Source organism: Salmo salar, chromosome ssa14, assembly GCF_905237065.1.
Source record: "Salmo salar chromosome ssa14, Ssal_v3.1, whole genome shotgun sequence".
Lineage (NCBI taxonomy): Eukaryota > Metazoa > Chordata > Actinopteri > Salmoniformes > Salmonidae > Salmo > Salmo salar.
Window position 1 is genome coordinate 47,779,087 of NC_059455.1, and position 22,398 is coordinate 47,801,484.

The 22,398-nt window shown below is 40.9% G+C and overlaps 1 protein-coding gene across 2 annotated transcripts in view; it reads left to right on the forward strand.

Moving 5' to 3' along the window:
• Positions 1 to 22,398, forward strand: part of LOC106569492 (collagen alpha-1(XI) chain) — a 177,051-nt gene that overhangs the window by 14,306 nt on the left and 140,347 nt on the right. For both annotated transcript variants that reach the window (XR_006758848.1, XM_045694502.1), the window contains exons 2-4: positions 2,756 to 2,920; positions 8,568 to 8,781; positions 10,749 to 10,911. Coding sequence is in view for 1 of the 2 variants with exons in the window: in XM_045694502.1 (XP_045550458.1) it covers positions 2,756 to 2,920; positions 8,568 to 8,781; positions 10,749 to 10,911 (542 nt within the window). In the remaining variant the exon portion in view is untranslated. The remainder of the gene's footprint in view (positions 1 to 2,755; positions 2,921 to 8,567; positions 8,782 to 10,748; positions 10,912 to 22,398) is intronic.

Here is a 22,398-nt window from a genome sequence, read left to right on the forward strand (position 1 = left end):
TCAGGTCTAAAGTAGTGCACTATATAGAGAATAGGGTCCCAAAGGGCTCTGGTCGAAAATAGTGCACTATATAGGGAATAGGGTCCCAAAGGGCTCTGGTCTAAAGTAGTGCGCTATATAGGGAATAGGGTCCCAAAGGGCTCTGGTCTAAAGTAGTGCACTATATTGGGAATAGGGTGCAGTTTGGGACGCATGCTTCTTATGTGATGTAGATTCTGTTAGGTCATGTCCTAGGTTGACTCTTCTCTCGGTATGGATGGCAAGTTCTCTACATCTTGTGAGGTTTTAGCAAACTGACAAGATCTTAGCTAATGGCAAGCTTTTTTTGTGGACGTCCGTGTCAGTGTTTGCCCCAGAGTGGACATGTGATACCACCCAGCATCATCAAGCTCACCCAAACCAATACCAATTTGATTTAATATCAACTGCATGCTTGGCAAAAGTTTCTTTTGGATTTCAACCAATGAGAGATTGTTATGACCAACTTCACACTGATCGAACAGATGTACAACATAAATCCGGCAGATTGACTGACAGAAGGACAGAAGTTGTGGCACTCTTAGACGTGTCAAACAAGGACAAACTCAGCGTGATGTCACTCACCACCAAGAACAAACCGTTAGCATCAAAGGGCTTCTTTTAAAACGCTTTAGTGGACTGTCCTTAGATGTTACAGTACATACCTGTACTATGTATTGCCTCAACTTTAACCTTTCAGTAGCAACTCACTGTTGTTTTAGTGACACGTAGACACCTCTATATACAGTATGGGCTTCTGTAGTAAAGGATCCACGTAAATCACCTGAGGAACTGGGACATTGTCAACTACTCTGTCCCAAAATCACACCCTATTCCCTATATAGTGCACTACTTTTGACCCCAAATGGCACCCTATTCCCTACATAGTGCACTACTTTTGACCCCAAATGACACCTTATTCCCTATATATAGGGAATAGGGTGTCACTACTTTTGACCAGAGCCCTATGGTGCACTACATAGGGATTAGGGTTCCATTTGGGATGTTGTCAATGTGTTAATGAGTAGTCAAGAGACCCCCTGTGTGTACGGCTCCTTTAAAACTTAGTCCTGCTATTAGGCTGCTTTACATTCCCCATAATCATACTGTATATCTCTTTGGCCCTCAGGGGAGGAAGGGATATATACGAGAAATTCTTCTTGTCTTTTCTGATGCATCCAGTCAGTTTTTTCTAATTGAGAGAGAGAGAGAGAGAGAAAGAGAAAGAAGAGAGGTGTGCCATAGTATGTGTAACAGTTATAATATTGTATGGAAGACAAAGAGCAACAGTCCTTCAGTTCCATTAACAGAAAAGGTTATCAGCAGTGTTAAACTGCCTGTAAAACCTCAACCTCACTATGCCAGACCCTCTCCAAAGGCCTAGTAACCAGCAACACTCTATCTATCTATCTATCTATCTATCTATCTATCTATCTATCTATCTATCTATCTATCTATCTATCTATCTATCTATCTATCTATCTATCTATCTATCTATCTATCTATCTATCTATCTATCTATCTATCTATCTATCTATCTATCTATCTATCTATCTATCTATCTAGCTAGCTATCTCTCTCTAGCTCTCTCTCTCTAGCTCTCTCTCTCTAGCTCTCTCTCTCTCTAGCTCTCTCCCCCCCACAGTCTCTGACCATCAGTAATAGATAGGGGGGCCTATTAGACCCATTGACAGACCCCTTACGTCTTTACTGCCCCACTGCGAAAGTTTCTTATAAAAACACTGTTGTTTTCACATGCCGTAAACTATGTAGGCTATAGGTGTGGTAAAACGTGTCAAAACCCCATCAGGTTTTCTTAAACTAAATTTGTCTATTTGGGGCGGCAGGTAGCCAAGTGGTTAGAGTGTTGGGTCAGTAACCGAAAGGTTGCTAGATCAAATCCCTGAGCTGACAATGTAAAAAAGCTGTCTTTCTGCCCCTGAACGAGGCAGTTAACCCACTGTTCCTACGTCATCATTGTAAATAAGAATTTGTTCTTAACTGACATGCCTAGTTAAATAAAGGTTAATTTAAAAAAATGGAGTGTACCTGCTCTATCACAATGTTAAAGTATAGTGATTACTCTGTAGTATAGGATCCCTGTGCTTTCGCCCCCTGAGATTAAAGGGCAATTCAGCCAATTTTCAACCTCATATTCATTATCTCCAGCACCAAGGATCTACATGTATGAAAACAACGCATTTCTATAATCTGTGGTTTAAAAATAAATACATTGATTTTCCAAACCTGCAACGAGTTTCTAACCAGACGGAGGGTATTTTCACCGCGAATCTCATAGTGTTTGAAAATCACTGTTTTAAATGGGTTTTTATTTTTTTTGATGATGTCATCGAGTAGAACTTTTTTATTTTCAATTTTTTGTTTTGTTTTACATAGTAAATGCTCAGTTTTCACATTCGTAGACACGGGTATGTTGCTGAAGAGGATGAAGTTGAAAAGTGGCAGAATTACCCTTTAAAGCTATATCTACTATGTTAGATCAAAGATATTACAAATATATTATCAAATCAAATAAAATATTATTGGTCACATAGCTTTAGGGTCTTTTAGGGTCTTGTGCTTTTATAAAATTCCTACGTATCATCTATGTACTAAATCGACAAATACAATATATTTTATTATACTGCTACCATTTGAATTAATTTTCACACTTCTCTATCGCCCTGTGATTACCATGTGAAAATACTAAACACTTCTCCCTGTCCTCTCTTCACAGCTGACCCAGTGGATGTACTCAAGGCTCTGGACTTCCACAGCTCCCCGGATGGCGTCCGTAAAGTCACGGGCCTCTGCGCTCACCGGAGAGGATCTAAACCTGACATAGCCTTCCGCGTAGGAAAACAGGCGCAGATCAGCGCTCCCAGCAAGCAACTCTTTCCAGGTGACCTATCTGCTCCCCGTAGATCAGGGATGGGCAATATTTTTTTATTTTTTTTACTGTTGTGTGTTAGAATAGTACAATACACAAGGTGCCGTTGTAACCGATGTGAAATGGCTAGTTAGTTAGCGGTGGTGCGCTCTAATAGCGTTTCAATCGGTGACGTCACTCGCTCTGAGACCTGAAGTGGTTGTTCCCCTTGCGTTGCAAGGACTGCGGCTTTTGTGGCGCGATGGGTAACGATGCTTCGTGGGTGTCAGTTGTTGATGTGTGCAAGGGTCCCTGGTTCGAGCCCAGGTTCGGGCGAAGAGAGGGACCCTTGCACACATCAACAACTGACAAAAAAAATGTATGAAATGTATGCATTCACTACTGTAAGTCGCTCTGGATAAGAGCATCTGCTAAATGACTAAAATGTAAAAATGTAGAAATGTAGTTTTGGATCAGCAGTTTTTCTCTTGTTTTATCGGTCACTCAATTATCTCATGTCAGCTAACAGTTTTTAGATTGGTAAGTTTGAGTAGCGGCCAGCTATCTAAAGTTGTAGTATGCATTACACACACACACACACACACACACACACACACACACACACACACACACACACACACACACACATTGACCACCCACTCTAGAGCTTCCTTATTTCTCACACATAGAACAGGATTTATGCAGTGTGACATTTTTCTATATCGAGTTTGTCTCGTAAAGTTATGTTTTTTTTCCTCTAATGCTTTGGGACCCCGGACTAGTGCTACGCATTTGGCAGGAAGTTAGCGGGATGGGTTTTCTTCTTCTTCGTCTTCTTTTTCACTGAAATCACACAGAACACTGAGTCATAGGGTGTGTCCCAAATGGCACCCTATTCCCTATGGGCCCTGGCGTCAAAAGTAGTGCACTACAGTACATAGGGAATAGGGTATCATTTAGGATGCATGACTAGGAGGGAGACGAAGCAGAGGTCTGGTGACCAGCACTGGGGGTGGGGGGGGGGTTGAGAGAATGCCAAGAGTGTGCAAAGCTGTCATCAAGGCAAAGGGTGGCTACTTTGAAGAATCTGAAATATCAAATATATTTTGATTTGTTTAACACTTTTTTGGTTACTACATGATTCCATATGTGTTATTTCATAGTTTTGATGTTTTCACTATTATTCTACAATGTAGAAAAAAATGTAAACAAAGAAAAACCCTGCAATGAGTAGGTGTGTCCAAACTTTTGACTAGTACTGTATATACAGTTGAAGTTGGAAGTTTACATACACTTAGGTTTGAGTCATTAAAACTCATTTTTCAACCACTCCACAAATTTCTTGTTAACAAACTATAGTTTTGGCAAGTCCATTAGGACATCTACTTTGTGCATGACACAAGTCATTTATCCAACAATTGTTTACAGGCAGATTATTTCACTTATAATTCACTGTATCACAATTCCAGTGGGTCAGAAGTTTACATACACTAAGTTGTCTGTGCCTTTAAACAGCTTGGAAAATTCCAGATAATTATGTCATGGCTTTAGAAGCTTCTGATAGGCGAATTTACATCATTTGAGTCAATTGGAGGTGTACCTGTGGATGTATTTCAAGGCCTACCTTCAAACTCAGTGCCTCTTTGCTTGATATCATGGGACAATCAAAAGCCAAGACCTCAGAAAATAGTTGTAGACCTCAACAAGTCTGGTTCATCCTTGGGAGCAATTTCCAAACGCCTGAAGGTACCACATTCATCTGTACAAACAATAGTACGCAAGTATAAACACCATGGGACCACGAAGCCATCATATCGCTCAGGAAGGAGACATGTTCTGTTCTCTAGAGATGAACGTACTTTGGTGCGAAAAGTGCGACTCAATCCCAGAACAACAGCAAAGGACCTTGTGAAGATGCTGGAGGAAACAGGTACAAAAGTATCTATATCCACAGTAAAACGAGTCCTATATCGACATAACCTGAAAGGCCGCTTTGCAAGGAAGAAGCCACAGCTCCAAAACCGCCATAAAAAAGCCAGACTACGGTTTGCAACTGCACATGAAGACAAAGATCATACTTTTTAGAGAAATGTCCTCTGGTCTGATGAAACAAAAATAGAACTGTTTGGCCATAATGACCATCGTTATGTTTGGAGGAAAAAGGGGAAGGGTTGTATGCCGAAGAACACCATCCCAACCATGAAGCATGGGGGTGGCAGCATCATGCTGTGGGGGTGCTTTGCTGCAGGAGGGACTGGTGCACTTCACAAAATAGATGGCGTCGTGAGGGAGGAAAATTACGTGGATATATTGAAGCAACATCTCAAGACATCAGTCAGGAAGTTAAAGCTTGGTCGCAAATGGGTCTTCCAAATTGACAATGACCCCAAGCATACTTCCAAAGTCGTTGCAAAATGGCTTAAGGACAAGAAAGTCAAGGTATCGGAGTGGCCATCACAAAGACCTGACCTCAATCCTATAGAAAATGTGTGGTCAGAACTGAAAAAGCGTGTGCAAGCAAGGAGGCCTACAAACCTGACTCAGTTACACCAGCTCTGTCAGGAGGAATGGACCAAAATTCACCCAACTTATTGTGGGAAGCTTGTGGAAGGCTACCCAAAACGTTTGACCCAATTTTAACAATTTAAAGGGAATGCTACCAAATACTAACTGAGTATGTAAACTTCTGACCCACTGGGAATGTGAGGATTTTGTTTTTACCTGAAATAAATAATTCTCTCTACTATTATTCTGACATTTCAATTTCTTAGTATGAAGTGGTGATCCTAACTGACCTAAGACAGGGATTGTTTTACTAGGATTAAATGTCAGGAATTGTGAAAAACTGAGTTCATATGTAATTGGCTAAGGTGCATGTAAACTTCCGACTTCAGCTGTATATAGTATATAGGATTCGTAGTTCTTTGACATTGTGCGATGCTTTTGCCAGCTATAAAACAAAACGGCAGAAATATGTTGAAAACAGCTACTGTAGCATTTATTTAGCTATGTGATAATACTTGACTATTTATATCCACAAATGCGAGTGAATACCACTAGTGCCAAAATGTAAACGGGTGTTAATTTTAGGACCTGGTCGTGTGCCCTCTTTCTGGTTGAGGAGATAGACAGTTTAAGATGCTAGTTGCCTACTTGCCCCATAATGGAAAGATACGGTACAATATACAACTTCACTAGGAACAGATGCTTGTTAAGTCATTTTCCCAGTGAGTGAGTGTTGGTGCTTTGTCAAATTGGCCAGACAGCAAAGGAAAAAAATAAAGGCAGAAAATAGCAGGAGATTAAATTAACAATGAGATTTTCTGTGATTATTTGCCGAAAATAATTGCCTTAAAGCCTTACTGGTTTTAAAGACTGGAAATTTCTGTCAAATAGGCTCAAATAGGATTGAATGGAATGGGTGGAGTGGAGTACCCCATTGGATTGGCAATGGTAGCATTCTGCCGAAGAGCGCTCTGTCAGAGGAGAACATTTCAGCTTTTATGACATCACCAGTAGCCTATTAGATTTTTTTTGGTCAGTAAACTCTAAGGGCAGGTAGGAAGTAGGACCCCCCCCTCCCCTATCTGAGATACCCACTGCAGCCCTCACCCTCCACATGCAACACCTGTTCTGCCAGTCACATTCTGTTAAAGATCCCCAAAGCACACACATCCCTGGGTCGCTCCTCTTTTCAGTTCGCTGCAGCTAGCGACTGGAACGCACTGCAACAAACACTCAAACTGGACAGTTTTATCTCCATCTCTTCATTCAAAGACTTAATCATGGACACTCTTACTGACAGTTGTGGCTGCTTCGTGTGATGTATTGTTGTCTCTACTTTCTTGCTCTTTGTGCTGTTGTCTGTGCCTAGTAATGTTTGTACCATGTTTAGTGCTGCTGCCATGTTGTGCTGCTGCCATGTTGTGTTGCTACCATGTTGTTGTCATTTGTTGCTGCCATGTTATGTTGTTGTCTTAGGTCTCTCTTTATGTAGTGTTTTGTTGTCTCTCTTGTCATGATGTGTGTTTTGTCCTATATTTTTATTTTATTTGTCATTTTTAATCGCAGCCCCCGTCCCCGCAGGAGGCCTTTGGCCTTTTGTTAGGTCGTCACCGTAAATAAGAATTTGTTCTTAACTGACTTGCCTAGTTGCCTAGTTAAAGAACTAAAGTCGGTTCCTCTCCTTGTTCGGGCGGCGTTCGGCGGTCGGCGTCGCCGGCCTTCTAGCCATCGCCGATCCACCTTTCATTTTCCATTTGCTTTGTCTTGTCTTCCCACACACCTGGTTCAAATTCCATAATTACATGTTGTGTATTTAACCCTCTGTTTCCCCGATGTCCTTGTCCGGAATTGTTTATTATAAGTGTTTGTGCACGTTATGTCTGGCGTGCGAAGGGTTTTGTCCCATTGTATGTATATATTGTTTTGTTCACGGTGATTTTTATTATTAAACTGCGCCGTTGTAACACAGTCTTTGCTCTCCTGCGCCTCCTCTGCCGCCAGTACGCACTCCTTACAGGAATGTTATCTTTCACACGTCTCGTAAAATGTATGTGCGATTAGATCACTTCTGACTCTTTCAAGATTAACCAGCTGTTGTTATAAATTCTTAAAGTACCCGGCAACAGAGGTCACATTTAAACTGGGGGTTAAGTTATTTTTATCTAATATATGGGATACAATTAAAGGCACAATCTGTAATTTTAACAGCCTTACCCTTCCACGTTGTCTAGTAGACTAAGGGATGTAGCTGGGGTAAAATAACCCCTGTCAAGTAAATAGACAAATATATGGATGAAAGAGCTAACAGTCCATGAGATGGACATGATCATTTTATTGTGGGCATACCTCAAGGATGGGTGGGGAAAAAAGGACAAGCCTTGAATTCTGTTATTGATCATGTACTGTATATTATCAGGAAGTCTCCCAGAATATATGATGATGTCATATTACCGCATCCACCTCGAACCATTCTAACTCTTCTGAGCTAAATTATGTCATATTACTGCGTCCACCTATATTGTCTCTGATGGCGAGTTCAAATCAACTGACAAGTCTGGGAAAAAATTTACTCTGACTGGGAAAAGTCTATTTAAAACGGTCATCCTACTCAGAATTTCAACTCAGGAACTTGGGCCTAGTCCTAGAGCTCCGACTATCCGACCTGAAGATCCCTGACGTCATGATTTTAACTCGTATTATTCAGAGTTCCCAGTTGTTTTGAACACGGCATGACACTTCTGTGTATAATGATGTCATATTACCACGTCCACAATTTAACCTCTCTAACGATCCTGTGTTTGATGATGTCATATTACCGCGTCCACATTTAACCTCTCTAACGATCCTGTGTTTGATGATGTCATATTACTGCGTCCACCTCTAACCTCTCTATATCTTCTGTCTATCATGACGTCATATTGCTAAGCTACTGTAGCTAACCTGTCCTATCTATTTCAGGAGGGTGTTCCCAGAGGACTTCTCAGGAAGTCTCTCAGCATGTATGATGATGTCATATTACTGCACCCACCTCTAATCTAATTCTTCTACTATCTTCACTTCTGACCCTACACATTGATGATTATCCAGGAGTTGGACAATGTAACAGCTAATGTGTATCTAAATAAACAGAACCAATCAAATAAATAATGAAACTGTTATTTTTTTCTCTCACCAGGAGGAGTGTTCCCAGAGGACTTCTCAGTGATGTTCACCATCAAGCCCAAGGCAGGCAGCCAGTCTTTCCTGCTGTCTGTGTATAATGAGAAGGGGGTCCAGCAGCTGGGTGTGGAGGTGGGACGCTCCCCTGTCTTCGTGTACGAAGACCAACATGGGAAACCTTCCCCAGAGAATTACCCACTGTTCAGATCCATCAACCTCGCTGACGGCAAGTAAGTGAAGTCTGAGACACCTGAGAATCTCATCACTACTGTATCACAAAGCAAGGCCTTTTCTGTTACGGACAAGGTTTGGGTTCAGGTAAGGTTAGGCGCTGTTTGGTTAGCTTAAGGGTTACTCTTTCCTCTGGCAAGTAACTGAAGTTTGGCCTTTCACTAAGCCGCGATGTTATACAAGTACTGTAACCCACAGGATATGAACCCGGGTCTCCCACGGGATATGAACCCGGGTCTCCCACGGGATCAAGCAATGTCTTAGACCAAGAGGAAATTCTCTCTTGGGTCGAGGGCAGAAACTAGTTTTGAAGTTCGCAGGTGGGGCCTACCTTATCATGTGACCATGACTGACTCATGTGTTCTGGGTGTCTATGAGAGGGTCTGTGGCCTTACCGCGTACTTACTGTTGATACACTCCACACAAGACATATTTTACAAGATGGCCGACCAGATCTGAGTCTTCTGGATTCTCTATAATGTATTTAAGGCTTCTCAGCAGACCCAAGCAAACCACTGAAAATGAACAATTATTCGATTTATATACTTCATTGTTTAGTGATTGATAACATAAGGAATATAACTGCAAGATGGCTGTCTTTTGAGTTGCCCAATTATTTATTTGGCAGCATTTTGGTGACAGACTGTTTTTGCCAAATTATTTACAGCTGTCTGCACTGTTGATTTGCAATAAACCATCAAAATAACAGAGCTTCATAAATTACTTAACTTTAAAATGAATATTCTGACAGTGAGGTCTTTGCTAATATGAAACATTTAGCGAAAACGTGTCTGGAGCAATTGTCTACAGCAAAATGAAATGTAGCGTTGGTATGTATCTGTCTTCCAGGCCTTAAAGTAAAGTAGAGTGAGTTTTATCATAGCTAGTAATCTTTCTAAGAGCAAATTATCTTTATCAAGAACAACCTAGTTTTCACATTTCTTGGCATCTCTCTGACATCTCTGACTACACCAGACTGTAGATTATGTCTGACTACACCAGACTGTAGATTATCTCAGACTACACCAGACTGTAGATTATCTCTGACTACACCAGACTGTAGATTATGTCTGACTACACCAGACTTTAGATTATGTCTGACTACACCAGACTGTAGATTATGTCTGACTACACCAGACTGTAGATTATCTCTGACTTCACCAGACTGTAGATTATCTCTGACTTCACCAGACTGTAGATTATCTCTGACTACACCAGACTGTAGATTATGTCTGACTACACCAGACTTTAGATTATGTCTGACTACACCAGACTGTAGATTATGTCTGACTACACCAGACTGTAGATTATCTCTGACTTCACCAGACTGTAGATTATCTCTGACTACACCAGACTGTAGATTATCTCTGACTACACCAGACTGTAGATTATCTCTGACTACACCAGACTGTAGATTATCTCTGACTACACCAGACTGTAGATTATCTCTGACTATTCCAGACTGTAGATTATCTCTGACTACACCAGACTGTAGATTATGTCTGACTACACCAGACTGTAGATTATCTCTGACTTCACCAGACTGTAGATTATCTCTGACTTCACCAGACTGTAGATTATCTCTGACTACACCAGACTGTAGATAATCTCCGACTACACCAGACTGTAGATAATCTTTGACTGCACCAGACTGTAGATTATCTCTGACTATTCCAGACTGTAGATTATCTCTGACTACACCAGACTGTAGATAATATTTGACTGCACCAGACTGTAGATTATCTCTGACTATTCCAGACTGTAGATTATCTCTGACTACACCAGACTGTAGATTATCTCTGACTACACCAGACTGTAGATTATCTCTGACTACACCAGACTGCAAATGTCCAACCTGTGCTCAGGTTGTAGTGTTCAACAAGCAACAAATACACTTCATACGTTTCATGTTCTCCCCAAATCTCTCATGTTTCTCTAACCCACTCCCTCCTCTGTCCATGTGTAGATGGCATCGCGTGGCCATCAGTGTGGAGAAGAAGAGTGTGACCATCATTGTGGATTGTAAGAAGAAGCTGAGCAGGCCACTGAAGAGGAGCGACGGGGCAGCCATCAACACTGACGGCATCACTGTGTTCGGAACCAGGATTCTGGATGAAGAGGTCTTTGAGGTAAGGACGATGACCATTGCTTGCTATGACGCTGTATTCGTTTGGTATGTTTTACAATGAATCTTGAATTTATTCCTTCTTGGGACAGGTCTTTGAGGTAAAGAGGACATTGGCCATTGCTGTTCTGGGGATTTTATGTATGTACCTGTGGTATGCAATACATGTTGGATTGCTGCCTTCTTGGGACAGGTCTCTCTTGTAAAATAGATTGGATCGCCTATGTAAAATAGATTGGATCACCTATGTAAAATATATTGGATCACCTATGTAAAATATATTGGATCACCTATGTAAAATGGATGGATCACCTATGTAAAATATATTGGATCACCTATGTAAAATATATTGGATCACCTATGTAAAATGGATGGATCACCTATGTAAAATATATTGGATCACCTATGTAAAATATATTGGATCACCTATGTAAAATGGATTGGATCACCTATGTAAAATATATTGGATCACCTATGTAAAATGGATTGGATCACCTATGTAAAATGGATGGATCACCTATGTAAAATGGATGGATCACCTATGTAAAATGGATGGATCACCTATGTAAAATATATTGGATCACCTATGTAAAATGGATGGATCACCTATGTAAAATATATTGGATCACCTATGTAAAATATATTGGATCACCTATGTAAAATGGATTGGATCACCTATGTAAAATATATTGCATCACCTATGTAAAATATATTGGATCACCTATGTAAAATAGATTGGATCACCTATGTAAAATAGTTTGGATCACCTTTGTACATAAAATATTGATTATTTGTTTCTCTTGAACTTGACAAAAGATTTTATGTTGTTGTTTTTTAATATATATATATATATATTTCTACCTTTATTTTAAAGGCAAGTCAGTTAAGAACAAATTCTTATTTATAAAGACGTCCTACCCTAGATTTCACATTAGCTTCATGCTCATGTACAGATGTGGTGTTGTCTGTGGTGACAACCACAGAATCCACTGCTGCTGAAGTTTTTGTTAATCAGTTGGACAGATTATGTTTTATAACCGATCTCAGTGATACCAGCATGCATTGGAACCTACTGACAGTGAGTAATGTTAGGAGTCGTAAAGTTAATTGTGTCTTCAGAAACCAGTTTCTTTATTTGCTCTTTTCATACGATTCTTTCATAAATGGTGAAAAGTTTTATAGACCATATAACAGGAGTACTTGGCTTTCTGCGCCTGGGTAGAGCCCTGGACTGTATTAAGGGAAAATGGCAGTTGGGTGTGACTTTTTTGTGGAAGAAATCCGACAACAGTCTGCATGGGAGTCTTAAATATGACCGTTAATATGAGGGAGCATAAGGATAGCTTCTATAACTTATATTTCTATCTTTATTTGTTGATATGGGAGGTTGTTTGTGACGTGTGACGTAGCTGTCAGTGAGTTTCTGTTTCCTCGTTTTTGAGTCATCGGAGTATAAGGATTACGGGGTGGGGGGTGGGGGGGGGTAATTCATGCGGTGTAAAACTTCAGAAAGTCAAGAAATAGGAATTCTGAATTTAATTGATAGAAGGCCTGAACAATGTATCTCTGAGGCACCCAGGAAGTATTTCATGCCATCCATTCCTAGCATACATTAAAGAGCAAATTGACCAGTACAGCTCGTATTACATCACACTGAACATCTGACAATGTACCTTAGCAGTAAACCCAGCTTTAAGAAATATAAATGTTCCATTTTAACAATGACTTGATATTTATTTGATATGTTTAAATGTAATTTTTATTTTACTAGGCAAGTCAGTTAAGAACACATTCTTATTTACAATGACAGCCTACCATGGCCAAACCCGGACAACAATAGGCCGGCCAATTGTGCTCCGCCCTATGGGACTCCTAATCACAGCCGGATGTGATACAGCCTGGATTCGAACCAGGGACAGTAGTGACACCTCTTACACTGAGATGCAGTGCCTTAGACGGCTGTTATACAGCCTGAATTTGAACCAGGGACTGTAGTGACACTTCTTGCACTGAGATGCAGTGCCTTACACTGCTGTGATACAGCCTGGATTAAAACCAGGGACTGTAGTGACCCCTCTCGCACTGCGCCACTCGGGATCACATCTATCTTGGAGGCGTTCAGAAATGATGTAACGATATCCGCAAATGGACCTGTATAGTTTTCATAACTCCTAATAACAGACAACTGATAATATTCCTTAGCTGTTAACCCAGCTTTACCACAGACAGGTAGCTGTGAGGCCTATGGAAACTATGAGCAGCATGCTATGCTATGCTATGCTATGCTGCTATCTGACGAGACAATAGTCCCAGCCTTTGATGTGAACATCAGGATTGTCATGGTGACTGAAACAGACTGTTTAGACATGTGCCTCCAGGTCAGAAGACTGTAATCCCTCTTTTCCTCAGTTGGTTTCATCCACATCTTAATGATAGCTAGCTATCGCTAGTTGAAGCTAATCCAGGGTTGAAAGAGGACAGAACATGTAGCCTAATGACTGTCTAATAAATGTAGTTAATAATTCTCGAAGTTCAGCTTTTTCCTGTTATTGGTTCTCAATTAGGCTCAAGCACTAAGCCCAGATACAGTGCCTGCATGTATGGACAGCTAGACAGCTATTTTTGCATTTAACCATACACTCCAAGTGAAAGGTTAGCATTTAGCTCATTAGCCTTAAGACTCTCACCACCACAGGTATTTTTTATGCTGGTTTGAGGCCAGGTTTCGAACTGATGTGGGTGTTCTTTGTTTGAACGTAAATTATGCTAAACATAGTGGAATTATAGAAACATTTGGGCTCATTTTCTCTGTTTAGAAACAAGAAGAAGAGCAAATTATTTTGTTTGTCCCAAGGGGCAGTTGGCACGTTGGAAGGCGGTTGGTTTCCATCAGAACTCTTTAGCTGCATGCTATAGCAGTGGTGGCCTGAGCAAAAAGAGACTAGGGCTGCCAAGTGGCACCCTTCCCTATAGGGCTCAGGTTAAAATCAGTGCACTATGAAGGGATTAGGGTGCCATGTTGGATGGAGACGAGAGCTACACTGTATTTATTCACCTGTAAACATTTCCACTTCAACTGTAATAGACTCGGGTTTGTTGATTGCAGTCTGGCTAATTGTGTAGCCAAACTGCGCACTAACGAACAGCCAGAAAAGAAAGTCACATTTTGTCCAAAGGCAGAGTGAAACCCACCTCTAATAGAATGGTGTTGGTTGTAGTGTAGTGATCGACGATCCAGGCTCAGAAAAGGTCTTTGCCATCCAGTTATTTCTTTTATTTTTTGTTGTTGTTGTTGCCATTTTGCCAAACTCTTGCAGCACAGCCCTTCCCAAGGTAGACAAAGCGCTCTCAAATGCAGCTGTTGAACGAGACCAGCAAACCCAATCCGTTAAGCATGTTTGTTATTATGAGTAATATCATGGAATTGAGACAAATATGTTGTCTCTATTGCAACTCATTACTGTCAAAGTACAATTGTAACACAGTGAACAATGCGGTCGTTGTCCTGTCTTCTAATATGAAGCTATTGAAGTGGGAAAATATTTGAGTAGTAAAGTAGACTAGGTGTACAATATGAAAGGATTCAGTTAAGCCTTGAAGGTGTTAGATAGAGGACCTGTTTGGTGAAAAATACAGTATTACTAATCAGTGAATTACCTTAGAACAACACATATTTCTGACTGGCTTGTGGTCCTACCATTGGTTTCCATTTTGGACCGCTGCCTGTGACATTTGACCCCCAGAGGTGCAGCTGGCAGAAGACGCTGTACACTTGATGTGATTGCTCTTAGCTCGTCACCATGACGACCAATTAGAGATTGTCAGTAAACACGCGTTAGGCGTTTCCGCGGACAGGAAATGGAAGTCAGTGAAGATTATAGAGGATAACATAGACCAGACCAGGCCACTGTAAATGAATGACTGACAATCACAATGCTGTACATCAATCAGGGTTTACTACAGAGAAAACACATGAGGTGCAGGCATTGATTTCAATGCTGTGCTTATGGTCCTGTGTTGTCTTAATAACAAGGTGTGTAAAAAGGATCAGATTTGATGTCTTACTAACTATCGAGCGTCAGTGTGTTGAACCGTGTCAACGTTATAAACTATTGGTTCGTTGGTTTCGAAGCATGTCCGTATTGGTAATAACTAATGCTGGTACTCATCGTAGGTAGGGCTGGGAATGGCCGTCACGATATGGGACGTCACGATACGGGACGTCACGATACGGTATTATCACAATACTTAGGTGGCGATACGATATGTATTGCCATTCTCATAATTCTATATGTATTGCGATTCGATACTGTGATTTAATTGCGATTTTCGATGTTCCGAACAATATTGTTCACCATACTGTATGTCTGCTTCAGAGGGACAAGAGAGACATGAGAAACGAGTATTTGATCAGTCAGGGAAATAAACTGATGAAAAATAAATGAGTTCCCTATTTAAAAAGAAGATGGAGAACAAGCTATGAAGGAAAAATACTGGCGTTTTGGTTCAGGTATAGCGAACTAGCTCCAAAATAATATTTGCGACGTTGTCAAAACGATGCGATGCGATATATCATTAAAAAAATGATATCCCGATATGTAACTGTATCCATTTTCCCCATTGTTATTGGTAGGTAGATTTTAATTTTGACGTTTCCTGTAAGCAGGAAGTTTGCCCCGGTATTTTGAGAAACTATACCCTCTTTTATTTTTATTTATTTATTTTATTTAACCTTTTATTCTTATTTACAATGACGGCCGGTTGTGATGCAGCCTGGATTCAAACCAGGGACTGTAGTGACGCCTCTTGCACTGAGATGATGCACCACTCGGGAGCCTCTTAGGAACAAGATAGCAGTATTTTGAAGAAGTTAAGCATGTTATAGTGCAGGTATAAACGTAACTCCTAGCCACACCTTATTGTTTAATTTGTATTAATTGTTTTAATTAATTGTATTATTTATTGTCTAAGCAGGTGTTGGAGCTGTAATGGAGAGAAGAGTAGAGGCAGAGCAGAGCTGAGGCTGGGGGAAATGTGCTCAGTGTGTGCTTTGTGTTGGCCTGCTGCTCACAGATGATTTAGAGATATGGACACTGACTGCACTAACCTGTCTGGTCCGGGCCACCGAAACTTCTTTCTCTACTCTTTCCAATGACAGCCATGTACTGAAGTCGAAGTCATCGGTTCTGTAGCCTACAGTCACAGTTTTTGCATACGGATGCATTTTATACAGCAATTTTCCCTCGCTAATTCAAGATTTATGTTTTTGGTCATCCTCTGTTTAGCCGTGCATGAAGTTGAAAGAATTAAAGAATGAAGTTATACGGTATTGCTTATTTTATTAATGGATGAATGGGTTGGTTCTGTAGCCTATAGTCTATCATTCATGAATGGGTTGGTTCTGTAGCCTATAGTCTATCATTCATGAATGGGTTGGTTCTGTAGCCTATAGTCTATCATTCATGAATTGTGTTGGTTCTGTAGCCTATAGTTTATCATTAATGAATGGGTTGGTTCTGTAGCCTATAGTCTTTCATTAATGAATTTGTTGGTTCTGTAGCCTATAGTCTATCAATCATGAATGGGTTGGTTCTGTAGCCTATAGTCTATCATTCATGAATGGGTTGGTTCTGTAGCCTATAGTCTATCAATCATGAATGGGTTGGTTCTGTAGCCTATAGTCTATCATTCATGAATGGGTTGGTTCTGTAGCCTATATTTTATCATTCATGAATTGGTTGGTTCTGTAGCCTATAGTTTATCATTAATGAATGGGTTGCCGGATGTTTTTCCATTAGGAGTTGGTTCACTATAGGCTGTATGGGCAGGTTATAGCTGTGTGTGAGTTTTCACCCTTGATCTACATGTGCATAGTACTTCAATCAATCACCCCAACTATCTATTTTCTTTTGATCTAATTGTTAATTTTCTTACTTTTTAACTGCATTGTTGGGAATGTCAGTAAGCATTTCAATGTAAAGTCTACACTTGTTGTATTTGGGGCAGGTGACAAATACAAGGTGATTTTATAGATTTTCAAAACCTTGTACTGCCTAAAGCAGGGAAATCCTGACTATGGAATCCGACAAAACTCTCCCCTGAGTATTTAGCATGTCAAGTCATTATTTAAAAATTGTATTGATATAAACTGAGATCGTGCTGAAGTGAGCAGTTGCTGAAACATCAACGTCTACTGTTCATGACTTTCTAGTGGTAAAGACTTTAGATGAAGGAAAAATACTTATTTGTCCACCGTTGCTATCATGGAATCATGTCTATCTGTGGGTTGAGTAACACTTATGAATGTGACTCTTTCACCACTCTTCAAGTCTTCCTCTTCTCTTCTCTTCTCTTCTCTTCTCTTCTCTTCTCTTCTTCTCCTCTCCTCTCCTACATGGACGAGTAGATCCTAAGTCATATGGGTTGTTCCACCAATTGGGTGCCTTTTGAGTGGTTTAACTTAGTCCAAAAAAACGTTTGATTTCAAACTAATTTTAACATTCTGTCATAAAGAGCACATCTCAAGATGTAAAGAAAAGTATTACCATAGTAAGTGCCTATTAAGTGCCAAATAAAATAACAGGGTTGATGATTGAATCTTAAATCATCCATGAAAAAAACATTTGTTGTGTGCAACAGTGAGGGAGCGATTGAAAGTAAAAGTAAATATATATAAGTATATATATATATAAGTTATATATATATATATATATATATATATATATATATATATATATATATATATACTGCTCCAAAAAATAAAGGGAACACTTAAACAACACATCCTAGATCTGAATGAAAGAAATAATCTTATTAAATACTTTTTTCTTTACATAGTTGAATGTGCTGACAACAAAATCACACAAAAATAATCAATGGAAATCCAATTTATCAACCCATGGAGGTCTGGATTTGGAGTCACACTCAAAATTAAAGTGGAAAACCACACTACAGGCTGATCCAGCTTTGATGTAATGTCCTTAAAACAAGTCAAAATGAGGCTCAGTAGTGTGTGTGGCCTCCACGTGCCTGTATGACCTCCCTACAACGCCTGGGCATGCTCCTGATGAGGTGGCGGATGGTCTCCTGAGGGATCTCCTCCCAGACCTGGACTAAAGCATCCGCCAACTCCTGGACAGTCTGTGGTGCAACGTGGCGTTGGTGGATGGAGCGAGACATGATGTCCCAGATGTGCTCAATTGGATTCAGGTCTGGGGAACGGGCGGGCCAGTCCATAGCATCAATGCCTTCCTCTTGCAAGAACTGCTGACACACTCCAGCCACATGAGGTCTAGCATTGTCTTGCATTAGGAGGAACCCAGGGCCAACCGCACCAGCATATGGTCTCATAAGGGGTCTGAGGATCTCATCTCGGTACCTAATGGCAGTCAGGCTACCTCTGGCGAGCACATGGAGGGCTGTGCGGTCCCCTAAAGAAATGCCACCCCACACCATGACTGACCCACCGCCAAACCGGTCATGCTGGAGGATGTTGCAGGCTGCAGAACATTCTCCACGGCGTCTCCAGACTCTGTCACGTCTGTCACACGTGCTCAGTGTGAACCTGCTTTCATCTGTGAAGAGCACAGGGCGCCAGTGCTGAATTTGCCAATCTTGGTGTTCTCTGGCAAATGCCAAACGTCCTGCACGGTGTTGGGCTGTAAGCACAACCCCCACCTGTGGACGTCGGGCCCTCATACCACCCTCATGGAGTCTGTTTCTGACCGTTTGAGCAGACACATGCACATTTGTGGCCTGCTGGAGGTCATTTTGCAGGGCTCTGGCAGTGCTTCTCCTGCTCCTCCTTGCACAAAGGCGGAGGTAGCGGTCCTGCTGCTGGGTTGTTGCCCTCCTACGACCTCCTCCACATCTCCTGATGTACTGGCCTGTCTCCTGGTAGCGCCTCCATGCTCTGGACACTACGCTGACAGACACAGCAAACCTTCTTGCCACAGCTCGCATTGATGTGCCATCCTGGATGAGCTGCACTACCTGAGCCACTTGTGTGGGTTGTAGACTCCGTCTCATGCTACCACTAGAGTGAAAGCACCGCCAGCATTCAAAAGTGACCAAAACATCAGCCAGGAAGCATAGGAACTGAGAAGTGGTCTGTGGTTACCACCTGCAGAACCCCTCCTTTATTGGGGGTGTCTTGCTAATTGCCTATAATTTCCATTTGCACAACAGCATGTGAAATGTATTGTCAATCAGTGTTGCTTCCTAAGTGGACAGTTTGATTTCACAGAAGTGTGATTGACTTGGAGTTACATTGTGTTGTTTAAGTGTTCCCTTTATTTTTTGGAGCAGTGTATATATAAACATATATATATATATATATTTATTTATATATATTTATATATATCAGCTCACCTGATAATAGAACCATCTAACCTGATACTAGAACCAGCTCACCTGATACTAGAACCAGCTCACCTGATAATAGAACCAGCTCACCTGATACTAGAACCAGTTCACCTGATAATAGAACCAGTTCACCTGTTAATAGAACCAGTTCACCTGATAATAGAACCATCTCACCTGATAATAGAACCAGTTCACCTGATAATAGAACCAGCTCACCTGATAATAGAACCAGTTCACCTGATAATAGAACCATCTCACCTGATAATAGAACCAGTTCACCTGATAATAGAACCAGTTCACCTGATACTAGAAACATCTAACCTGATAATAGAACCAGTTCACCTGATAATAGAACCAGTTCACCTGATAATAGAACCAGCTCATCTGATAACAGAACCAGTTCACCTGATAATAGAACCAGTTCACCTGATAATAGAACCATCTCACCTGATAATAGAACCAGTTCACCTGATAATAGAACCAGTTCACCTGATACTAGAACCATCTAACCTGATAACAGAACCAGTTCACCTGATAATAGAACCATCTAACCTGATAATAGAACCAGTTCACCTGATAATAGAACCAGTTCACCTGATAATAGAACCAGTTCACCTGGTAATAGAATCAGTTCACCTGATAATAGAACCATCTAACCTGATAATAGAACCAGTTTACCTGATAATAGAACCAGTTCACCTGATAATAGAACCATCTCACCTGATAATAGAACCAGTTCACCTGATAATAGAACCAGTTCACCTGATACTAGAACCAGTTCACCTGATAATAGAACCAGTTCACCTGATACTAGAACCAGTTCACCTGATAATAGAACCATCTCACCTGATAACAGAACCAGCTCACCTGATAACAGAACCAGCTCACCTGATAATAGAACCATCTAACCTGATAATAGAACCAGTTCACCTGTTAATAGAACCAGCTCACCTGATAATAGAACCATCTAACCTGATAATAGAACCAGTTCACCTGATAATAGAACCAGTTCACCTGATAATAGAACCAGTTCACCTGATAACAGAACCAGCTCACCTGATAACAGAACCAGCTCACCTGATAATAGAACCAGCTCACCTGATAATAGAACCAGCTCACCTGATAATAGAACCAGCTCACCTGATAATACAACCAGTTCACCTGATAACAGAACCAGCTCACCTGATAAAAGAACCAGCTCACCTGATAACAGGACCAGCTCACCTGCTTTACACTATTAGATGTTGAATGTTTCTTTGTAAAAATGTTTTTAAAAATGTAGAAGTTTCACCATTTTAAAAGAAGAGTTCAGTTGACATAATAGGGACAGACGTGCACATTAATCACTAATCACGTTAAATAATTAGTAATCTTCAGAAATAACATTGTCAAAATAACAAAATAACTAGGGCTTTACAATGATGGTGAAAACTTGTTGGAAATGTTGGGTTTAAATGTGTCACGGGTGTCGTAGGGTAAAGACCAAGACGCAGCGGGAAAATATATACTCATCTTCTTTTTATTTTGTTGAAGAAGGAAAAACACAATAAACGTATACAAAACACAAACGAACTGGACAGTCTTGTCAGGCACACAGCTAAACAAGCACAATCTCCCACAAACTGACAGGTGAAAACAGGTGACCTAAGTATGACTCTCAATCAGCAACAACGATGTACAGCTGTTCCTGATTGAGAGCCACACCAGGCCAACACAGAAATATAACACTAGATCAGCCCCCTAGAAATACAATTCAAGAACATACCCAACAACCCGGAACACCTAAATCAAACACCCCATCTTACATAAATACATATCTCATAAACCCCGAACCACTTAAATCAAATACCCTTTCTACATAGATACACAACTAAACCCAGAAACACTCTACACAAAATAACCCTCTATATAAACACATAACCAAAAACATGTACAACAAATACCCTCTGCCACGTCCTGACCAAACTACAATAACAAATAGGCCCTTTACTGGTCAGGGCGTGACAAAATGGGTTAAAATCTTCCTAGAAATCACAGAGGGACACGTCTTTATTGATATTACAAATCAGACGTATTGACTTCTCCATGTGGTCTATATTAAAGGGTACTTCAATTAATATAAAAAGCTTTTAAAATGTAATATTGGTTCACAATTTCTACTTAAAATATCAAAGGGCACTGATTTGGTGGAACAACCCATATAGACTGGCAATTCATCACATAGCCTGACATCTCTTTTTAAATATTACTACCTCTCCCAATCTTCTCTCTTCCTCTCACTCCTACACTCCTTTCTCTGTCTCTCTGCCCCTTTTGTAAATCTTAGCTCCCCCTCTTCCTCTATCCCTCTGTCCCTCCCTCCCTCACTCTGTTAGACATACCTTCCTTCCTTCCTTCCTTCCTTCGTAACAGACCCCAGTAGTACTGTGAGGTAACAGACTGTCTAACAGACCCCAGTAGTACTGTGAGGTAACAGACTGTCTAACATACCCCAGTAGTACTGTGAGGTAACAGACTAACAGACCCCAGTAGTACTGTGAGGTAACAGACTAACAGACCCCAGTAGTACTGTGAGGTAACGGACTGTCTAAAAGACCCCAGTAGTACTGTGAGGTAACAGACTGTCTAACAGACCCCAGTAGTACTGTGAGGTAACAGACTAACAGACTCCAGTAGTGCTGTGAGGTAACAGACTGTCTAACAGACCCCAGTAGTACTGTGAGGTAACAGACTAACAGACCCCAGTAGTACTGTGAGGTAACAGACTGTCTAACAGACCCCAGTAGTACTGTGAGGTAACAGACTGTCTAACAGACCCCAGTAGTACTGTGAGGTAACAGACTGTCTAACAGACCCCAGTAGTACTGTGAGGTAACAGACTGTCTAACAGACCCCAGTAGTACTGTGAGGTAACAGACTAACAGACCCCAGTAGTACTGTGAGGTAACAGACTGTCTAACAGACCCCAGTAGTACTGTGAGGTAACAGACTGTCTAACAGACCCCAGTAGTACTGTGAGGTAACAGACTGTCTAACAGACCCCAGTAGTACTGTGAGGTAACAGACTGTCTAACAGACCCCAGTAGTACTGTGAGGTAACAGACTGTCTAACAGACCCCAGTAGTAC